The sequence below is a fragment of the Pelodiscus sinensis genome, chromosome 17 (assembly GCF_049634645.1).
Source record: "Pelodiscus sinensis isolate JC-2024 chromosome 17, ASM4963464v1, whole genome shotgun sequence".
Taxonomy (NCBI): domain Eukaryota; kingdom Metazoa; phylum Chordata; order Testudines; family Trionychidae; genus Pelodiscus; species Pelodiscus sinensis.
The window spans coordinates 21683224-21707179 of record NC_134727.1 but is presented as its reverse complement, the minus strand read 5'-3'; the positions used below and the strand labels follow the sequence as shown (position 1 = coordinate 21707179).

Sequence of the window (23956 nt, the reverse complement as noted above, 5' to 3'; positions counted from 1 at the left end):
AAAATTAATCAACTCTGTTGTAAAATTCCATCTCCTCGGCCCTGATATCCTGACACAGGAACCACACACAGACAGCTGGATATGGGGTACCTGCTTACAGCATACATACAGCCTCCTGTAGCTCATGCAAGCACATGTAACCAGGCTGAAACACCTTGGGGTTCAAGCAAGCCTCAAGATTGAAATGAACAGGTCAGCAATAATTTCCAGACTCCACCGTTTCAACCACATTTCCTGCTTCCTCCTATTAAACAGAGCACTCTTAAAGAGTCAATATGTTTAACACCCTTCCCCCTCCCCCTCCCCCCCCCAACGCTGTTATAAACAGCAGGCAAAATTCTGTTTTATTGGCAGGCAGCTCCAGATGTACTTGTACGTCTTATGCCAATGAGAGAATACAATTTGCCCCAAAAGCCCTTTCCTTCACAAAGGTGCATCTTTCCCCTTTATGGGAAAAGGAGTTTTGTGCATACCATTACTATTCAAGTGAGAGACGGCTAAAAATTACATACAAAATGCTACAGTACTTGGAAAAGGTAGAGATGTGCACAAAAATAAGAAGGAAATAAAAGCTAAATACAAGAAAGAAGTTTGGCTTATGAATGACTGAAAATAGCCAAAACAAAAAACAGGACTATGTAGCACTTTAAAGACTAACAAGATGGTTTATTAGGTGATGAGCTTGGTGTCAGCCGACAGTCAGGGCAGTGAGTCCCTTATGACCGGCTGAAGTTCTTTTAAATTGTGCTTGGTTCTGTTACAGCAACTGAAGGAGTCAGGTTAAAGCTTAAACAGTTACTATTTTATTGTTACAGGGTAAACTTAGTTGTTAAATGCTACTGCTGTGTTACAGATAACACCACTACAAAGGACAGGACAGAAATTACACTAATAAGTCACTTATAGGTACCATGAAACCCTTTTGGTTCTCTGAGCTCTTATTAAATGCATGCAAAATAGACACATAGCAGGTATATATTCTCCTTCGAGTGGTCCCTGTGGGTGCTCCACTCTAGGTGCTGGTGCGTCCTCGTGCCGGTGACCGGAGACTTTTTATAGCTGTTTCTGCCGCGGCACGCAGGCGCCGTGGCGCCTTCTAGTGTCGTTGGGACTGAAGGGCGCCTGCACGCACGCGGCTCCTCAGTTCCTTCTCTACCGTCCTCGGCAGTAGACGGAGCCCTCTCTTTGCCTTATTCCTGTGGGAAAAAAACAGTTAAATTCTTTGTTTTACCCCCTAGTTACCTCATCAACCAAGTTTTCGAACCCCTCCCCCCCCCAACTAGTTCTTAAAAAAAAAAAAAAATTCTCTCGTTGCGGCTTGCCGCTTGTTCCCCAACCCTTCATGCCCGGCTCGCCGGGCTTCAAACGTTGCGAGACATGTCGGGATGCCATGCCGGCGTCTGACGGACATTGTGCCTGTATTAAGTGTCTTGGGGAGGCACACCAGACGCAAAAGTGCCTGCATTGCTCTAAATTGACAGCGAGGGAGCGCCATGACAGAGCCAATAGACTGACGACTCTCTTGTATGAGAAGTCGCTCCGTCCCTCCTCAGAGGACTCATCTCCGCCTCAGCCGACTAAGGATATGGAAAAAGACCAACCCCTACCCACTCTTCCTCTGAGGTGTCAAAAACCGCACTCTCTCCAGCTCCAGCTATATCCTCGGCACCCTCAGCATCGCGGGTGAGCACTGAGGACACGCCGGGAACCTCTGGTGCGCCGCGATCTAAGACGCAGGCACCGCACAAGAGAGCTCATTCTGAGCCAAAACAAAAATCAGCGGCACCGACCGCTATGGCACCTAAGCCGTCCTCGGCACCGATGGCGCCGCCTAGAGAGCGCTTGGCACCGAAGCACCACCAAACGGCACCGGGCTCGGCACCGAAAAAGGCCCGCACCGATAATCCACCTCCTAGCACTTCGGTGCCGGGATGCACGTCGGCACCTTCATCTCCACCGAGACCACACCGCTCGGCACCGTCCCAAAGCCGAAGCCAGTACCAATCCCTGGTGCGGAGCCACACCTCTTCGGCACCGCCGTCCCCGGGTTCCTCTATCCACTCAGCGAGATCGCACCATTCCTCGGCCGCTTCTCGTTCAGCTAGTGACATCGGCACCGAACCCAGAAGCAGGTTCTCGTCGCAACATTCTAGCCCGGCTCACAGACCTCCATCCTGGCAAATGCCTGCGGTTCAATATGCATACCCTCCCCCTCCGCATCCGTGGTATCCACACCAGTATGCCTATCCACCCCCGCCATATGCCACCCAATGGCAACCGTGGAACTCACATCCAAAGAGGTCTCACCATCGACCCTCTTCTACCGCTTCCAGGCCACCTCCGGCCTCTCCTCCTGCCACCACATCAGCCACAGAGCCGAATTCTCCAGCTCCTTCAGGCGGCCATGACTCCCTTTCTGAGGGCGAGACCAGATCTCCGCTACACAATTCCTCCTCCTCCCCAGACGAAGCGGTCACCACCGATGCCCCGCCGTCGGGAGACGATACAAAAAAGTTTCAAGAGTTGTTTAAAAGAGTTGCCGTAGCGCAGGAAAAAGATCTTCAAGAGGTGCAGGTCAAACAATATCGACTCCTTTGCACGCTTCAACCTCCAACTGCTTCCAGAATTGCCATCCCTATGGATGAGGCCATTATGGACCCAGCTGACAATATTTGGCAGACCCCAGCATCCATCCCTCCAACAAATAAGAGAGCAGACCGCAAATACTTCATCGCTCCAAAGGAGATGGACTTTCTTTTCACCCACCCACCCCCTAACTCCCTAGTAGTGGATTCTGTACGTCACAAGGGTAAACAACCTAACCTAAGAACAACCCCACAAGACAGGGACCACAAAAAGGTGGACATTATGGGCCGAAAGGTTTATTCTTCGTCCACATTGCTCCTTAGGGAGGCCAATTACACTGCTATGCTCGCAGACTATGATAATGCCAATTACTCAAAGCTCCAGGACCTCCTCCTACATCTTCCAGAGCATAAACGGCCAACCCTGCTTAGTATTATGCAGGAAGGCCTCACCATTTCCCGCACAGCTTTGCAGTCCGCTATGGACGTGGCAGACACCGCGGCTCGAATCACGGCCTCGGCGATAGTGCTCCGCCGAATGTCATGGCTACAAGCCTCCGGCGTACCTAGGGACCTCCAACAAAAGGTTGAGGATTTACCCTTCGATCGGACCAACCTATTTGCAACCAAGACCGATGAGGTGTTGCATTCTATGAAGGACTCCCGTACAACCCTTAGGACCCTAGGAATGTATACTCCTCCATTTAGAAGGACCAGATACCAGCCTTACCAACGACCGAGAGAACCGTTCCGCCAACAACCCAAATATGATTTCCGCAAACAGAGATCCCAGCGTTGTAGACCACAACGCCAACAACAACAACATGCCACACCACATCCCCCAGCTGGCAAGCAGCAGGTTTGAAGGCCTGGTCGAGAGCCAGGAAGCCAATCCACCGACCCTCCCAACTGCTATCCTTCAGTTCCACCACCCCCTCCGAGCGTTTTTCCACCAATGGTCCCTCATTACCTCGGACAAGTGGGTTTTGAACCTAGTCCAATCGGGCTACGTCATCCTCTTTACCTCTACCCCGTCCAACCACCCTCTTACCCCATCCCTTTTCAGGGACCCCTCTCACGAACTCCTGCAGGAGGTTTCACACCTCATTCAACTGGGCGCAGTAGAACACGTACCAACACAATTCTGAGGCTGGGGATTCTACTCAACGTACTTCCTGACCCAGAAGAAGACATGAGGTTGGCGCCCCATCTTAGACCTCAGGCGCCTCAACAAATACATTGCATACCACCGTTTCAAGATGGTTACCCTCTCAACTATCATTCCTGCACTCGACCAACACGATTGGCTTTCGGCTCTTGACCTTCAGGACGCATATTTCCATATTACAATTCATCCTGCTTACAGACGCTTCCTCCGATTTACAGTGGGTACCCAACACTACCAATACAGGGTGCTCCCGTTTGGCCTCTCTACGGCCCCCAGGGTATTTTCCAAAACCCTATCGGTAGTAATGGCCTTTCTTCGACGCCAAGGCATCATAATATTCCCATACCTGGATGATTGCCTCATAAAAGCTGCGTCTTTCAACAAAACGAAGGCCATGACAGATACCACAGTAGCCCTTTTACTCAGTCTCGGGTTTCACGTAAATGACGCACAATCCACTTTACGCCCAACACAAAGACTGGAGTTCATAGGCGCCCTCCTCGATACAATTGCAACAAGGGCCACTCTTCCCGAACACAGGTTTGCGATAATACGTGACCTTGTCCGAGCAACACAAGCGGTACCTACTGTCACTGTCCGCCACTGCCTCAAAATCCTCGGACACATGGCCTCCACGACTTATGTCGTCAGTTTGGCCAGACTCCACATGAGACCTCTTCAGTCCTGGCTCGCTACGGTGTACAGACCCTTCAGGGACCAAATCTCCAAGTACGTCACTATCCCACCACGCATTATAAATTCCATGCTCTGGTGGACAATTCCTCAAAACATGCTACACGGCGTCCCCTTTCAACATCCAACTTCCACTCTCACGCTTATAACCGATGCCTCACTCATGGGATGGGGAGCCCATTTGGGAAGCATCACAGCCCAAGACAAATGGTCATTTGTGGAGCAAACACTCCACATCAACCTCCTCGAGTTACGGGCAGTCAGATATGCATGCCAATACTTCATTCACCATATAGCCCACAAGACCATCACCATTATGACGGACAATACCACCAGCATGTACTACATCAACCATCAGGGTAGCGCCCGTTCCCCTTCCCTATGCTCGGAAGCCGCCAAATTCTGGACCTGGTGCCTCTCACATGGGGTCACCCCTTCCGCTGTATATCTTCCCGGAATACTCAACGTCACAGCAGATGCCCTAAGTCGCATGTTCATGGACCAGCACGAGTGGGAGATCGACAGACACGCCCTCACTCCGATCTTCCTTCACTGGGGCCAACCGGAAGTCGACCTCTTCACCACAGAGAACAATGGAAAGTACCACCTCTACTGCTCCAGGGGAGCCCTGGGCAGAAGTTCCCTTGGAAACACCTTTTCCATCGCATGGGACGCCTCCCTCCTCTACGCCTTTCCCCCTCTCCCACTCCTACACAGAGTCCTGGACAAGATCAGATCGAGCCAGGCACGGGTGATTCTGGTGGCACCTGCTTGGCCCAGATGAACATGGTATCCTTACCTCCTCAAGATGATGGTAACAGACCCGTAACCCTTCCCTCCACATCGCGACCTCCTCTCACTAAACCATGGTCGGACCCTTCACCCGGACATCCCCAAGCTGAAGCTCCACGTCTGGTTCCTTCATGGCTCCAAGATGCCGAAATGGCCTGTTCAGAACAAGTGAGACACATACTAATTAATAGTCGGAGACGCTCCACCAGGAAAACCTACTGGTACAAGTGGACGCGTTTCCCCCAATGGTACGCTCAAACCCATGCAAGCCCACCACATCTTGCTCCTATACATACCTTATTGGACTACTTACTCTCTCTAAAACACTCCGGCCTAGCACTCAGTACTATCAAGGTCTATGCTGCGGCCATAGCGGCTTTTCACCGTTCTCTACGAGGCACTTCTTTTCTCGCTGACCCACTGACCAAGCGTTTCTTCAGAGGCCTGCAGAACACCTTCCCTCTGGTTCGGCCACCAGTCCCCATTTCGGACCTGAACCATGTCCTTAAGAGCCTCACAAAACCCCCGTTTGAACCACTAGCGACCTGCTCTTTGTCTCATCTGTCCATGAAAGTGGCTTTTCTCGTCGCCATTACCTCCAATAGGAGGGTGGTTGAGCTTGCAGCCTTAATGGCTGACCCTCCATACACCGTATTTTTACAGGACAGGGTGGTACTCCAACCCCACCCTAAGTTCCTACCTAAAGTACCCTCTCCCTTCCATGTGAATGAACCCATACACTTACCTGCCTTCTTTCCGAAACCGCACACGGAACCGATCCAGACCGTGTGGCACACTCTTGACGTCCGACGAGCATTGGCATTTTACATAGATCGCACGAGACCCTGGCGAGCCTCGCCTAGACTTTTCATCTCATATGCTGAAACATCTAAGGGACAAGCAGTCTCATCTCAGAGAATCTCTAAATGGATTACATCCTGTATTAAAACCTCTTATACCTTACATAACAAAGACTTACCTGGACTTATCACAGCTCATTCCACTAGAGCGGTAGCTTCCACGACCGCTTTTCTTCGTAATGTTCCATTGCAGGACATTTGCAACGCAGCTACCTGGTCATCTGACCACTCGTTTGCTCAAAACTATGCTCTCTCCACCTCGATAGCATCTTCTATGGCGGTTGGACAAGCGGTGCTATCCACAGTTACTACCACACGGCTCTAAACCCACCTCCGCGAGCCAACAACTGCTGTGTAGTCACTTAGAGTGGAGCACCCACGGGGACCACTCGAAGGAGAAGAAGGAGTTACTCACCTTGTGCAGAAACAGTTGTTCTTCGAGATGTGTCCCCGTGGGTGCTCCACTACCCTCCCTCCTTCCCCTGCTTGGAGCCTGATACTCTGGCGGGTAGAGAAGGAAAGGAGGAGCCGCGCGCGCGCAGGCGCCCTTCAGTCCCAACGACACTAGAGGGCGCCACGGCGCCTGCGCGCCGCGGCAGAAACAGCTAGAAAAAGTCTCCGGTCGCAGACGCGAGGCCGCACCAGCACCTAGAGTGGAGCACCCATGGGGACACATCTCGAAGAACAACCGTTACTGCACAAGGTGAGTAACTCCTTCTTCTCACCCCTGTGTCCAGACTTGGCATGGCCAGCATCTTTCTCTCAATCCCTCGGGAAGAAGTAGGGTGAGGTTGGGCATCCCACAGACCTCAGGAGACAATCAATACCTGCCAGCAGGTGTAGATGATTGGAGCTCAAATGGGGTGGGCTACTAAACCCTCTTTATACCCCTTGGGTCACATAGGCTTCTTCCTGGTCTCAAGTGGCCAATTAGGAAAAATGGCTTTGAACACCAAGTTTCCCACAAAGGGTGCAAAGCATAATTCACACCTGGGAAAATGCAGACAATGGGCACCTCTGGTATATGATGGGCGAAGATTCCTCTTCTGGGACAGTGCAGGCGTGTCAATTACTGGTACTAGCCATCAGAACGACGGGAGGCCCCGGGTCATCAGCTAGCCCATTTACTGTCTGGTTTCTGTTTATGGTAGAGTCAGGGACAGGCAGCACACCTGCGTTCCCAGGGCATCAAAGGCTGACTGCCTTTCTCTTGCTCTCTGGCGGGGGTTGGGGGAGAGAAACAAGATGGGGTTCGTGTCTGGCTACACTTGGCTACATTTCTATAACTGAAAATAGCCTGATGGTGAATTAGTAAGTATTTATTACTACCTGAGGGTATGTCTACACTACCCTCCTAGTTCGAACTAGGAGGGTAATGTAGGCATACCGCACTTGCAAATGAAGCCCGGGATTTGAATTTCCCGGGCTTCATTTGCATAAGCGGGGCGCCGCCATTTTTAAAACCCCGCTCGTTCGAATCCCATGCAGCGCGGCTACACGGGGCATGAACTAGGTAGTTCGAACTAGGCTTCCTAGTTCGAACTACCGTTACTCCTCATTCCACGAGGAGTAACGGTAGTTTGAACTAGGAAGTCTAGTTCGAACTACCTAGTTCGTGCCCCATGTAGCCACACTGCACGGGGTTCGAACGAGCGGGGTTTTAAAAATGGCGGCGCCCCGCTTATGCAAATGAAGCCCGGGAAATTCAAATCCCGGGCTTCATTTGCAAGTGCGGTATGCCTACATTACCCCGCTAGTTCGAACTAGCGGGGTAGTGTAGACATACCCTCAAAGACAAAGAGTTCTGTTAACCAGATCACATATATAAGTTACTGCATCTTGAATAGCTGTGGCTTAGAGTAATAATTGTTAAGCTCCTCTTTATATGTAAATGTCTTACTTGTCAATTACCAGATCATGGGTGGTCTTGCCTAGTGGTTGGAGCCTATATGCTATAGAGTTAATTTGTTTCATGATCTTAAATGAGCCTGGGTACTAGTAGTCCCATTTAGCTGAGGAACAGCTAGGTTTTAGGTGTTTGGAGGACAGCCAGACTTTATTCCTACAGATGAATTTGGGTTCAGTCAGCCCAATGTATGCCTCTTTGGAGGCTTCAAGATATTCATTAAGGTGAAGGTAGACAACTAGATGCTGCGTCAGTGACTCAGGAAGTGGATGAGCAGCTGAATGAAGCTGAGGGTGGGAAACCACCATTTGCATAGAATGAGCTATGTCTGGTGGCTGCATGAGCAGAATCATTGTATGCCAACTCAGCCTTTGGCAAGAGGCCAACCCCGTCACCTTGATGATAACTGAGAAAATAACAGAAGCATTGCTCAAAGATCTGGTGCCCTTATTCTGTCTGCTCATTGGTCTGCAGCTGATAGGCCAATTTCCCTTCCTAAGAGTTTATGCTAAAACTGGAAAGTGATTTGTGAGCCTTGATTTGACCCTACTCCAGTTGGCAGCACATGGAGCTGGGAAACATGATCTAGAAAACGGCAGGTGGTTTCCTGGGCTGTTGGAAGCAAGCAAACAGTAATAGAGCATGCCATCTTGCTCAGAAGATTGACAAGGATGATGGCATAACCCTAGGAGCAGGGTCGCTAAATGATGAAGTCCAAGGATATCAAGGACCAGGGTCGATATGGGGTAGGTAAAGTATGAAGAAGGCCGAGTGGTTTGGCACATGGGCACTTGCTCTGAGAGTACACATCATAGGAATTAATGAACCTCTTACCATCAAATCTTAATCTTGGTCACCAGACATTCCCTAGCACAAGGTCTCAGGTTTTGAAGTAGCTGAAATGGCCAGCAATTGGCATATCATGGCAGATCTTTAATAACTCAAGTCTGGACTAGCCCTCTGAGATATAAAGACATCTTCCATAATAAAGCAGACCATCCTTCAAATGAAACCCTGAGCCAGGCAGATATTAAGAGCATATAGAATCTGACATATGAGATGAGAAACACACAGTCCCTATTTGCTATCTCTTGAATAAAAATTTTACAGGTGTAATATGGTAGCCATGGCGGCTGTGCCAGACTCAGTGTATTTGCCCTCAATGGTCAGAGCATCTGCCTTCCCAGTCTGTGATCCAGGATGATAGATGATGACAAAAAATCTAATCTGGCAAAGAAACCAACAAATCTTCTGGTCACTTTATGATTACAGGCAGTTTGAAGCTATTTCAGATTCTTGTGGTCAGTAAGGCCCTGAACCAGGAGCCAAGCTCTTTCCAGGTCTCTCTACATTTCAAAATCTGTCTTTATTACAAATAACTTTTTGTCCCAACTATCATAATTCCTCTCAGTGCTGGTTTTTGTGAATAAAAGGTATCGGAACGGAGTTGGTTAGGAGATCAAGTATGTTGTGACATAACAGCTCAGATGGGAAAGTCCAAAGCATCTGCCTCAGCATACAATAAAGGTTTGACTGGATCTAGGTGCATGAGAATGGAAGCTGAGGTAAAATATTTTTTGGATGATGAGATATGAACTTTGCCTCTGGTGACAAGGTGAAGTGGACTCCCATTTGAAGAAGCACCGTTATCAAGGCAAGTAGATGAGAGAAATCTTTTGGTAAAATACCTATAAAAATAAACATTGGAAAATCCTAGAAATCACTGAAAACCTCTTGTGTTTTGGGGGGCATTTTACCCAGAAATGGCAGATACCTTCTGTTAACCTTTTGGGAGAAATGATTTATCCAAGGAACTCAATTTGATCTTTGTCAAACTCATTTCTCCAATTTGGCATAAAGATGGTTTGGATGGAGTCAGTTGAGAACTGGCACAAATTATTCATGAAGTGCCTGGTTTTCAGGAAAAAAACCCCAAGAATATCATCAAATAATCACAAACCAATCCAATGTGTCCCTGAAGATTTCATTGATGAAATGCTCAAACACTACCAGAACGTTATGTGATGCAAAGGGCATAACTAAATAGTCAAAATATCCATATCAAGTGCCAATATCCATTTCATTGCCTTCCTAGATTTGGGTCAGGTTGTAGGACCCAATAAGGTCCATCTTAGTACCAGTCTTGGTCAAGTGAAGCCTCTCTAAGAGTTTGTCAGTGAGTGGGGAGGGGCAGAAGCTTCAGACTGACACTTTGTTCAGAGCTTGAGCATCAACACAATGGCATAAGGAGTTGTCCTTCTTCACTACAGAGAAGACTGGTGCCCCTACTGGAGCTCCTTCTCCAGTTTCTTGCAGCAGTGCTCCCAGTGCATTAGGAGTTCAAGTTCTGTGAGGGAATATATAAGGCCAAAGGGGACATCAGCACTGGATTGCAGGTCAATTGGACAGTCATAATGGAGTGGCAATGTACTTGCCCTCTTTTTCAAAAAAACATCACAGTAATCCTGATGTGTCATCAGGATTCCTGAAGCTATTAAGGAGTTGCAGAGATGGCAGCAGTCATTTTCAGTGTTCCTTCTTTGGTCCCTGACTTGTCAAGTAGGTGGCAAAGATCATAGCAGCTTCTTATCTAGAACATGATTTGGGGAAGCAAAGTTCACAGTAGAGTCTTGATGTGAAGCATACTGTGCTTGGCCCCCATGAATGGATCATGAGTGATGAGCCAGGGAATGCTGAGGATGACAGGGGAATGAGGTTCATGGATTAGATCAAACTGTAAAACCTCCTGGTGATAATGGAGTACAGTAACCACCAAGGGTGCTATTTGATGAGTGACCCTGCAGAGGAGAGAAGGTATATGTCATTGGATTCCACCAAATCAAAGCTGCTCTTGCACAGAGTTGGAACGCTGTGAACCTGAGCTAAGTCTCAGACCATGAAATTGTTGGAGGCCCCTGAAGTCCACAAATCTACTCAGTTTGGAATAGTAGGGTGTTGTAACCAGAGAGGGAGTTGGAGGGTGCTAGCGTGGTGTCTCTCCATAGCTGAGATGCAAGTTCCTGGAGTGAGGGGGGGGAACACAGGGTATAACAGACCTCTTATTAAAGTTGAGACCTGGAGTCTTTCTATTCAAGACACAGCTGGATTCCTAGCAGAGCATCTCCAGCTATAATTTCCAAATTCCCCACAATATAGGCATAAGACCAAAGCATGAAGACAGCCTCTCTCAGCCTCTCTCAGCAGCAAGGCCAACCCCAGCTGATCTGCCTGAGCTTCTGTACTGAGAATGTGAAAGGGGACTGGGACCTCAACCCTATCTCCAGACAATGCTTAGTCAGATGGCCATCAGTACCTTGACCAATCAACTTGGCCAGGGCATCCAGGATGGGCAGCAGCCCCACTTGAGTCAGTTCATCCTTGGTTTGCCAGCTTAGGGCTGTTGGAGATGGTAGTGGTGTAACACTTCATCATCTTTAGCATTTGTTGCCAGGCACCAGAACTGTGCAGCAAGGTTGATGACCAACATATATCCCTGACATATTTCCAGAAGCAGATTCTCATCAGATCAAATGCAATTTGGATCATCAAAAACAATTTCTGTAGCTCAGGTTTTAAACTGCTCTGCCTCGGGTCTAGAACAGCGATGGTCAAGCGAGGCTAGTGAGTGGGCTACATGAGTGGCCCTCCTTCATTTCAATGGGCTGCAAGATTGTTGTAACCAAGACAATCTCACGAGATAGGGTCATTTTGCTAACTGTGCTTGAGTACCTAGAATTTGCAGGGTGTGCCCGTTGAATTGTAGCAGCGCTTTGGATGCAGAGGGAATGCACAGTTCCCGTAGCAATCAGTACGCACCTCACTTCACATGCCTTTCCTTTACATGCATTTCACTATAGTAATATCAGTAGGAAAAAAACCTATGTAGATGGAAACCAGTGGAATCTGGCAACCCTGCGCATGGGCAACAGTAAACAACATTTCTCTTAGGCCACACACAGAACCCCGACGGGCTGCATTCGGCCATGGGTCGCAGGTTGCCCACCACTGGTCTAGAAGTTTCCAGGAGGGGAGATGCCCAGGCCAAGGCTTCCCTAGTTAGCAGACTAATAGTAAGTCCTACTCAGGTCTAGTCAGTGGACTGGGGACAAAGCATGAACAGGAGCCAACATTTCATAGAATTTGATATGGCCCCCATAAAACATATCCGGGATTGGAATCTCTAGCTGTCTAGAAGCCAGGGCAGCAGCTGTGGAGGAACCTTTTTGGGTCAGGAACCGCTGACCCAGAGAAAAATCAGTCAGGGACTGCAAAAAAGAGAGAGAAAAAAACCCCTCACTGACGTGGCCCCTCACTGAGAAGGAGAAAGACGCTCCCCACACTCCCCTCACATACCAGAGCCTAGGCGGGCCCAGGCTTGTAGATTTTGGGTGTTCCAGCCTCATGGGATGATGGGGAGCTGGAGTCCCAGTGTGGGCTCTTCAATGCTGGGGGAGTCCCAAGCCTCAGGGGCTGAATCCAGGCAAGCCCAGGGACCGCATCTGACCCCCAAGCCTTAGGTTCCACACCCCCGCGCTATAGTAACTATTCAGTTAATAAACCCATTTTCTACCATCCAAAACCCTCCCATGCAATGTATGACAGGACAGGATTACTATGTTGTTTACTGAATAATCTTTAATAGCCGGCTATTGAGGGATTCATAGCTGGGAAGAGTGTGTCATTTTTTAGTTGCTGTGTGGTGGTGTGAGGGAGGAAAGTTCAAGAATTACAGATAATAGATGTGTGGGAATATGCCTGCCTTAACCCATGTCGATTACAAAATGCTTTACACCAAGAAAAACTGTGGGCTGCTAAGTACTGCGATAGTTTAATGACCTTCTCTATAGCACGCTTGTTGAATCCCACGGCACTCCTTAGCATATGACAATCTCAGGATTTCTCATGTTGACAGGTAAGGTACATAGAAACAGAGGGAAGAACCAGAGATATTTTCAATGCCATAAACTGTAGGGAGCCTAACACTACTCAGGACTTGTGCTAAGAAAAATACATCTCTGCTCACCAAAGAGACACATCAGAGAAGCTGCAAAAAAGAGGAAAACAGATCATAAATTGCTTTTAAAGGTTAACCCATCTGACTAATGGGCTTGTATTCCTTTCATCCATGACTTTTTCCTTCAAGGAGAATTGTGGGGAAGAGACAGTGGCCCATTTATTGATAAAACACAGGGCTAAGTTTGGAGATGAAGGATGGTCCAGGGTTTAAGGTTCTAGATCTGGATCAGAGAAACCCTGCTCTGGTGCAGGCTTTCTGAATGTCTGTAGGCAAGTCACTAAGGCAGAGGTGGGCAATAATTTTCACAGGGGAGCCATGAATTTATGGTATGTGGTCACAGGCCATCTCCTCCCATGAAGGGATGCAGCTGGGACAGAAGAGGCAGAACTGGGAACTAGCCTCCCCCAGAAGGGAGCCTGAGGCTGTGAATTAAAAACACAGCAAAGGGCTTGCAGTTCCCAGCCCCACAGCTAACAGGTTACCAGGCAGCTGCCTGGGGTTGCTGCAGCTATTTAAAGGGCTCATGGCTCCAGCCCCTGCCAGGGTAGTGCCACAAACAGAAGCTGTGAGCCATTTAAATAGGATCTTACTGCCTGAGCCACCGCCTAGAAATTTGGTAGCACCAGGAGCAGGAAATAAATAGAAAGCGGCCAGATCAAAGTGTTAGGTGGGCCAGATCCAGCTCCAGGGCCACATCTTGCCTAGCTCTGCACTGAGAGGACATCAGCACTGTAATCAAGGCTGTAACTGCAGTCTGCATAGACATACATGTGCTAGCTTTAATATAGCTAGGTCAGGTACCGGTAGCACTGAAGAGGCAGTACAAGCCCACTGGGTATGTACTCAGGGAGTTACTCTGTGCTGCTATGTCTTTCGTGCTATACTGTAAAATGGGTGTTAGAATGACGGATACATGGGAAGATAGCTGGAAAGAGGTGTCCCTCAAAAATATTGGCATCATTTGTAGAATTATGAGCTCTGAAAGTCTCCACTTCGCAATCTATTCTACAGCATTAGTTTGCCACATGGTTATCATTTTGCACCTCAGAAGTGTCTGCCTGTCAATGGAGCTTTGTATATGCATGAAATGCATTTTGATCCCTTGGAATGATATGCACCCTATAAATTTCAGATAACAATTAATACGTAATAATGATGAATTATTATTGCTGCAAATTTCCTGATGCAATGACTGTCTTCTTATTGGTGTAATATACAGCACCAAGCCCTTGGCTGATATTTAGCAAATTAAACTATAATTGCACAGTACCAGTCATTTGACAGATGTCACATTCTCCTTCTTATCATACTTGTGATTTTAAATTACATTTTGCCAAACCCTAGCAGCTCCTCTTCCCTTATGGGTTTCATGCCTGGAGTAGAGAATCAGTCCCAGTAAGTGAATCAAAGACTTGCCCAAATACAGGAATAATCAAGAAAGAAAGAGGGGAAAAATAAAAGAAGAAAGAAGAGTGAACTCTGCCTCACTCAAGCGATTCTCATAGTTATGTGATCAGCAGTGATATAGATTTTAGGAGATTTGATGCTCAGACATAACATTTGAAAGTCATGGCTGTTAGATGACATTTATCCTGTTTAAGTGGTGTTCTGAAAATCTCTACAAACACAAGAGTAGCCCTGCTAATAAGCCCATAGCTTAGCATCTTGCCAGAAATAGGAAAGTATCTACCTGGGCATTTTTCTGTGCCATACAGCAGTAGTGGTAAGGGCAAACTAGCTCCACTCAAAATTGAATAAAAAGTGATGCTGTATTGAATTCCAAAACTAGGCAAAACCCTACTCCTCCATTTTAAAGTATGAGGGGATTATTATCCTCTTACTGACACCAGTGTAAATGAGCAAGGTTGTCAGTGGGCATGTATTGTGGTGTACACCAAGGGGTGGAATGTAGCTAACCTGTCCACTAAGAAATGAACTGAAATAACAATCCACTGCAAAGATGGTAACAATCTCTACTGAACTGGGCTGGAATTCATCCGACCTTAGCCCTACAGAAACCATTCAGTGGTATTCAAGGCCATGGGGGTAATAAAGCAACAGAACACGTTTGTTGACTTGCTTTGATGGCAAGTGTTTGTGGGAACATTTTATACTCCCCACAGAGTGGGGTTCCATTCCAACAGCTGACAGAGCCTAGTCTCAAGATCGTTTTATTCTACTTACTTTGTTTCCATTTTTCATTGTAGGTCAGCGCTTCATATTATACTGCACCAGGATCCCTGGGGCACTCAACTGCCATCGTCACCCTTCCCCATCTTCAACAGCACATATCAGCTAATATGTACGTATAAACATTGACACTTTGTCTCCTTTGTGGTGGGAAGCTTGACCTGTGGAAGCCCATATCAGATATATGGTGTCTAATTTTCAGTGGGATTCTGAGGGTTTAGCCAGCCTGAGCCAAGGCAGAATGGACACTAAGAGTTTTCCTTGGTCACACACCAACGAGTAGCTAAAACTGGATTCAAAACTTGTATTCTTTGTACTCCTAGTTCTTCTTATGCTTTCTATCCACCAGATCACTGAGTCCTAGTCAAACTCTTGAACTCACAGCCTGACTCTTAAGAAAACGAACAGACATAGAATTGTCAGGACTCAAGGGTTTTTCAGAGATTCTGAGTGCTTTTGTTCACTTTACATTACTATGCTCATCATATTTCAGTTACTACAACCTTAACATGCAGTCTTTTTGTACCTTTCTGCTGTTTCTCTCTTTCCAGTGCCCATTGAATTACTGATGTATTTCTACATTTTAAACCCCATTTTTTAAAATAAACTGAAATTCTCTTTACATTTAATGAATAATTTTAATTATTAAGAAACTATATAAAAGTTAATTCATTTTTAAAACAAACCATTCAAAGAATAATACAAGTAGAGTTAGCATTTGCAAATAAATATATTGCAGTGTTTTGTTTGTCTGTCAACTGAACAAGAATCAGCTGCCTAGCTCTCATGATAATCAACCCTGAAAGAACAAATCAGACTGAACACAATCTACTGCTCATGGGGCATTCTATATTGAAAACTAGACCCAGACCGTGCAAAAATAAGCATATTTTAATAAGGTGCATGATCTTGCACTATTCTCATGCATAAATTTGCCAATTGTATGTATGCATGAAGTAATATATGCAGGCTCTGATCCATGAAAGATTTACATGTCTTACTTTAGATCTACGAGTAATTCTAATGACCTGAAATTGGAGTATTCAAGGGGTTGAAATTAAGCACATGTGGAATAATTTGAAGAATTAGAGTCATCCTTAAGTATGAACATGATTGGGTCCCTAATTTGGACAGTTCATTGCTTACATCCTATAGTAACAAACTAGCCTAAGTGCAAGTTACTGCTTAAGAGCAGTGCTGCAATTTAAAAAATAAACCACTGGGGAGTTAGAGCAGGCCTGAATTTAGCCCCATTTGCACATGTATAAAAGAATTTTTCCTTGTATTAAGGAAAGACATTTCAATTTCAAACTTACAAAGGGTTGTTATGAACAACAGAGAACAATTGCTTTTAAAAACTAGCAAAAAGTCCTTGTCAGTCTCCTTTTTTTAAGAATACTTTGTTTTGAGGGGATGATAGTTGTTGTAGCATCTGCTACTCAGACTGATATTTGAAAACGGTCCACATCCCACTTGGGAGAAAAAAACCCCAGTGCAGTTAGATAAAATGTGTCTCCTTGGAGACAAATAAAAAGCTGGAGGCCCTAGAAAAAGGGTAAAATTGAAAAGAGGTGGAGCAGATTTTTGATGTTTTGTTTGCCTTACTTTTTGCCATTCTATCTCGTGAGGCCCCTTGCTGAGAACAAGCAGTATCATTACACAATTGGAACCTGTGTCTGTTCTCTTTTAAACACAGCCCTCTGAGCAGGTTTGCTAAGCACAAAAGGGACAGTGCAGGGAGCCCCCAAACACTTGTAAAGGAAACAGCCACAACTTGACAGCAAATGTCGGGGAAAACAAAGCAAATGGGGATCTCTGTCCAGTGATTCTATGGCACGCACAGCCTCTTTGCATGTGTCCAGGTGGGATTATAACCCCACTCTGTTTAGCACCACATGCTCCCAGGTAAATAAATCCTGTGGCTGACCATGTACTGATCCCATTGTGCCTTTCAGAGATGACACAGCCTTTTGGATGGTGCACTTCACCTGCACTCTAGAGCTGCTCTGCCTTGGCAGAGGCATAACTCAGTCCCTAAAGGGTTGTTTCAGCGGAGTAATCACTGAGAACAAAAACAGCATCCTCCCTCCCCAATACTTGCTGGGCCCCTTTAGCTGGGACTGACAGTTCTGGGTCAAAAAAAGCTGGTTCATTCTCATTCCTGGTAGCTTTTCTTTTATTCATATCCTCCCTGGCTTTAAGATATAAGCAGTTTCCTCCCTGAAAAGCATCTCCACATTCATGACAGCAACCAGATATACGATGTGAGTGCCATATGAAGACGCTTCAGGCAATAACTTCTGCTCACGTAGAACCAACAGCATCAGCTCCCAGAATGATTAGAAACAGGATCATTGTGTCATCTGCTCTCCTTACAGCATGCTGGGTGGCTATCTTTCCACAGCGCATGTTTACACTTCTCTAACTTCCTGTGTTCCACCAGGTGCGTTGCTCTACACTCCTACACTGCTCATGGGCCGGAGGAGCTGGATTTGCAGAAGGGAGAAGGTGTTCGTGTTTTGGGGAAGTACCAAGAAGGCTGGCTCAGGGGGATGTCATTGGTCACTGGAAGAGTTGGGATCTTCCCCAACAACTATGTCGTCCCCCTTTTCAGGTCTGATTTCCTTTCGTGAAATAGCATATTTATAGAGGGTGATATGTTGGGCAATCTGACATAGAATCATAGAATACTAAAATTGGAAGGGACCTTAAGAAGTCATCAAGTCCAATCCCCTGCCCTCATAGCAGAACCAAGCATCATCTAGATCATTCCTGACAGATGTCTGTCTAACCTGCTCTTAAGTATCTCCAGCGATGGAAATTCCATAGCCTCCATAGCCAATTTATTACAGCGCTTAAATATCCTGAGAGTTAGGAAGTTTTTCCTAATATCCAAACCAAATTTTCCAAATTGCATTTAAAGCCTATTGCTTCTTGTCCTATCATCAAAGATTAAGGAGAATAACTTTTCCTTAATCATCAGAGATTAAGGAAATCTAATTTTTGTAGATTTCTGAAAGTTGTTATCATGTCTTCTCCCAGTCTTCTCTTTTCCAAACTAAACAAACCAATTATTTCGGTCTTCCCTCATAGCTCATGCTTTCTAGGCCTTTAATCATTTTTGTTGTTCTTCTTTGGACCTTCTTCAATTTTTCCACCTCTTTCCTGAAATGTGGTGCCCAGAACTGGATATAATACTCCAGCTGATGCCTAATCAGTGCAGAGTAGAGTGAAAAAATTACTTCTCATGCCTTCCTCATAACACTCCTGTTAATGCATCCCAGAATGATGTTTGCTTTTTTTGCAATCATTTCACATTGTTGACTCATTTGTAGTTTGTGGCCCACTATGACCCCTAGATCCCTGCTCATCATAGTGAGGATATAATGCAAGAATCTCATTGCTTGGCTCCAGGGCAGTGAGATGTTCCTATGAATACTGATTGAAGCTGTCAATACTGTGCATGAATGGAGTGATGTCCTGCTGCCACCGCTCTGGAACAACAGGATGTCATTTCACATTATCCCCTTCTGTACTGTGCCACTGGCCACACGTGTTGTATGTGCTTTTACCTCCCTTTGAAGATTATGTACCGACTGCCACATTTTGCTATTTCGAAATAGCATGTCCACACTGAGTGAACCCTGAACCAAAGTTAAGGCTGGCCGGAACCAGTGCCAGCAAGGCATCAGGTTAGGACTTAGTGTGTGGGGCTGCTGCCAGAGTCTAACTGAGCTCCATGCTTAAAGGGACCCTACCCCCACCCTGGACAGACAGTTCTCAGGGTTCCCCTCTTGCTTGTCTACCTCGATGAAGGACAGAAAAGCAGTCCTATCTTGGAGTGTCTGAGTGCCTGCACTTGGGACACCACAGCACTCGGCCACATGGAGCCAGAGCTGCCCCTGGGCATGCCAGTGCATCTCGAGGGGGTTGTTGCCATCAGCCCAGCTGCACTTGCTGCAGGCTGCTATCCAGAGGGTCCATCAGGGGGCTGTCAGGATCCAGGAGACACTGAGGGAGAGCCTCCCCGGTTCTCCCCACCAGGGGCTCGGACCCCATTCCTCCCTCATGTCCTTCCACTAACCCCTCACTAGTCCCCCTTCCTGATGTCAAATAAAAGACACGTATGTTCAAAAATAGAAACTGGGTTTATTGAACAAAACTGGGGCGGGGGGGATGAACCTCTGGTGAGACTGGGGAAAGGAGGTGGGAGAGGGGAAGAGAGAGGGTGGAAGAGGGGAGGGGGAAACCTGGGAGGAGGGAGCTGGAAGGGAGAAGCAAGGGGAAGAAGGGGGAGAGGAAGCTCAGGGCTCAGGGTTGGGGGTCTCGCCAGACCAACTTGACTTTCATGCTAACCTGCTCCTGGGTTTGCATGTGGCCTTTGGTGGTCAGGCTGGCAGCTATCCTGCCAAAGATGGTTGCATTCCTGCGTCTAGTGTGGAGATCATGGACGTTGGGAGCATCCCCCTCAAACCTGAATAAGGTCCATGATCTCCATCCTGGACCAGGAAGGCGACCGCCTTCTCCAGCCCCTGTCAGGCTCCTGCGAGCTGGCAGACTGCTCCTGGGGAACAGTGGAGGGCTGGCTGCCAGTGGCTTGCTGGCTCATGTTTTGTGGCCACTGCTAGCTCTGGGCTGGCAGGCTTGGAGCTGGCACAGGCACTGTTGCCAGGGCCTACCCCTTTAATGTCTCCGGGGCTGGGGGAGAGGTGAGTAAGCTTTCTTGGTTGTGCCCAGAGTGGCCACCAGAGCTCCCTGGGAAGGGCTGGAGGCCCCCTATTTCGAATTAAGTATAGCTATTTCGAATTTGGCATTACTCCTCGTAGAATGAGGTTTACCAAATTTGAAATAAGGGCTCCACTATTTCGAATTAATTTCAAAATAGCAGTTTGCCTGTGTAGACGCTATTAAAGGTAATTCAAAATAATTGTTGTTACAGCCTCTCCCCGAGTTACAAATGAGTTATGGACCAAACACTTGGCCGTAACTCGATCTGTTTGTAACTCAAACCCCATTGAGTTACACGCGACCGTGTTCATAAGCGCGGGTTGCAGTCGTAACTCAGGGACTGCCTTTACGACTGCTCCATGGGAGCTTTGGTCGTAAGTGCGAACGGTCATAACTCGACTGTTCACAACTAGGGGAGCAGCTGTATTTTGAATTAACTTTGTAGTGTAAACATACCCTATGAAATCTCATAGGATGGATCAGTGCTCTCAGAGGAGTTGCTGTATGATCAAAATGAGATGGACAGATGAGCAGTATGGCGACATCCTTCATTCATCTCTTTTGAATCTGAAATTTCAACAGTGTAGTGTTTTCAGAAACCCTTTTCAATATTGCTTAGTCTATGCCAGGATATAAGGAAACCCCAGTTAGTAGCATGAGGCAGCATGCTTGATTACTTTGGGCACTGAAGAGCCATCAGGAACCACAAGTGTCTCTCTGTACCCAATGGCCTCGATAAAGAATCCCCTTTATATTTGTTTCAAGACCCTACTGAAATCAAATATTGTCTTCAGAGCAGCAGTTTGCACCAAACACTGAAAGGTGTTGACCTAGTTATATAAATATGCATTAGCAACCAAGAGAAAGTAATCATTGGAAGATTGCGGGAGACCGCACATATGCATTCTTAGTCCCTCTGTAGTGCTTCAGGATAAGCAGACAATCAAAACACACAAAGTAAAAAGGTGATTAAACTGTTTTCACAGATAGCTAGGTTGCTCCTGAAACAAGGACAAATGAGTACCTAGGCAACATCTTTTAGGAACATCATGGCTTTTTTCTTAAGTGGAGATTCCATTGCTGAAACATTCATTGTGGGTTGCTTCAGCTTCTTTTCTCTCTTACAAGCAAGGCAGTGATGGGGTAAAGTAGAACTATATGCAGAGATGACGAGCTGAGGAACTGTGAGGATTATTTCCAAACCTACCAACTTTCCTCTCATATGTGATCACATCAAAGTGGCACATCCCTTTTCACAAATGCAACAGCCCTGTCACTCCAAGTGCGTTAAGGGAGTGAAGGTGGGAGCGGAAGTGTTTGGACTGACCTAAGGAATAGAAACATGAAATAATGCATGTGAAAATGCACCTTGAGCATCAGAGATGGGCAGGATGGTTAGCAGGGAGTCTATTGGTTTTGATTATTCAAAATTGGACTGGAGAAAGTACTGAAGCATGTACCCGCAGCCTTAAAACACAAGTAAATAAGCACTTCCTTGCTCCCAGAGAGGTGTTGTGATGATAAATATAGGAAGGATTACAAAGTGCTTGGTACTATGCTGATAGATGCCCATCATGAGGGGGTGTAGTCTCCCTCCCTGATGGATGGAGAGAGAAATGTCACTGCCCCCGGTGAGCAGAACCAGGATACTGGCAGCCAGCCCGCTGGACGCAGAGGGGAAGGACAAGAACCAGAATTATAAAAGGCAGCCTTGCCAGCTCTGTTAGAGGAGAGCTGCCAGAGAAGCAGGATGTCTCTCTCCACTGCTGGAGCTTGAAGCTGATCAAAGCCATTACAGTGCCAGAGACTTGGAGCAACTACCAGAGCTGCCAGACACCAGCAACCCTGCAGAGCTGTTGGGACTGCCACTAGCCATTTACCCAGCAAGACAAATGACAACCCCATAACCCAAGTACCCCGAGACTGTGAGTGTAGGAAGGAGCCCAGGGAAGCTGAACAGGGTTCGGCTGTGTTTCTGACTGCAAACCTATCAGCGTGTTGTGGCCAGGTGTCCCTGCTGACCCAGTGGTGGACCACTCTGTCACTGTTAGGGCCCAGGGCTGGGACACAGTGGAGAGGGTGGACCTGCATCCCTCTCACACACACACCACCACTTTCAGGGCTGGCAGCTTCCTCGCCATTAGGCCAGGAGGCTTGCACTGATCTGGTGCCTGCCTGCTGACTCTCCTACCAGAGAACTAATCTCCCTTAGACTGCTGTGTTGCTCTGCCTACCTATAGGCCAGAACCCCTTAACTGATTGGTGCCCTGCTCTGATTGGGGGCCTCAGACAGACAGGCTCCGACTGCTCTGTCTGACTGCAAGACAGAGCTATTAACTATGTATGGCCCTCAGCTAATAGAAGGTTCCAGGCTGATAGACTTGCTACTACCCAGTTGCTGCCTGGCCTGGACTGCAGGCTGGAGCTTATTAACAGTGTGCTAATTCCCCCCAAATGGGGTTGCTCTAGCATAGTGATCTCCAACCTTTTTACACTCAAGATCACCTTTTAAATGTAAGGGCGACCCAGGTTCTACCCTGCTTCCTGCCCCAAGGTCCACGCTACTGACTCCATCCGCCTCTCTCTCCCTTGTTTGTCATCCTGAACCCCAACTCTCTTTTGGGAGTGGCATGGGGCTAGGGCTGCCTAAGGTAAGTGCCATCCCCTTCAAGATGCAGGTTCTGAATGGCTCTGCCCCCATTAAAACCAGGAGTAGCATGGGTACAGCAGCTACACTGGAAGCATTTCTCTTCCATCACCCAACCTGCAGCTTCCCAGAGCTAGCCCCCACCCCTCCCCCCATACTCATTCCTGAACACCATACAACTTCCTGTACCCTACCTCCACCCCTGAGCAGTGTAACACAGGACTTGATTCTCCATTGACCTACACTGTGCACAGTCACTTACCCAACTACAAAGCAAAGTAAAACTCTCCTATCCTGATCTAGGAGCATTTTACACTGATGTAAATAGCCATAATTGGTGCAGAGCAATGGGGGGATGAGACCCTCTATCCACTAGAGTTTCCCCAACTGTTGCCCCCGCTTTTCAGATATGGCAGCCAGGCCTAGAAGGTTCACATGTCCTTCCCAGCTGCTTAAACCCTTTGGGTTCGTCTACACTACAGCGTTATTTTGGAATAACTGACATTATTCCAAAATAACATAGTTCACGTCTACACTACAAGCAGTTATTTCAACATAAAGTCAAAATAATATCAAGCTGGAGGGCTTCTTATTCTGACCCCTGTAACACTCAGGCTACGTCTAAACTACAGGCTTTTTGCGCATGTTCTTGCACAAAAACTTGCGGAGCATCTACACTGCACGTGCATTTTTGCTCAAGTAAATTTCCAGTAAAGCATTGGAACAGAGGGCTTCTTGCGCAAGAGTTATTCCTCTCCCCATGAGAAATGAGCCCTCTTGCGCAAGAGCTCTTGCACAAGAAGACAGTGTGGATGGGCAACAGAGGTTTCTTGCGCAAGAAACCCCTATGGCTAAAATGGCCACCAGAGCTTTCTTGTGCAAGAGAGCGTCCACACTGCCATGGATGCTCTTGCTCCAAAGCACATCTCTTGCACAAAAGCTCATGGCAGTGTGGATGCACTCCTGCGCAAGACCTTTTGCGCAAGAAGCCTGCAGTGTGGATGTAGCCTCATTGTACGAGGAGTAAGGGAAGTCGGAGGAAGAGCGCCTTCTCTCAGACTTCTTGCTGTGTTGACAGTGCCAAAAGCCAAAGTAAGCTATTTCGACTGAAGCGACACAATTGATGTAGCTCAAGTTGCGTAGATTATTTCGGCTTTAGCCCTGCTGTGTAGACATGCCCATCATGCCTAGTTCAAAAACTCTGCACACTTGACAGGGAAAATCAGGTCTGGGGACTTAATCCGAGCGAGGCTGCCCAACTTCCCAGTTTCAAGAGGCTACCGTGCCCGATCTCAGAAACCTGCCAGGCACCACATACCTCACCACTGACCACTGCTGTAGGAAGATCAGATCAACTCTAGGTGTATGTT

At 47.2% G+C, this 23956-nt stretch overlaps 1 protein-coding gene across 4 annotated transcripts in view; it reads left to right on the top strand.

The window, feature by feature from the left end:
- SH3RF2 (SH3 domain containing ring finger 2) overlaps positions 1-23956 on the top strand; it is a 117931-nt gene that overhangs the window by 68935 nt on the left and 25040 nt on the right. For all 4 annotated transcript variants that reach the window (XM_014576271.3, XM_075900303.1, XM_075900304.1 and 1 more), the window contains 2 exons: positions 15229-15323; positions 17655-17825. In XM_014576271.3, coding sequence (XP_014431757.2) covers positions 15229-15323; positions 17655-17825 — 266 coding nt within the window. The remainder of the gene's footprint in view (positions 1-15228; positions 15324-17654; positions 17826-23956) is intronic.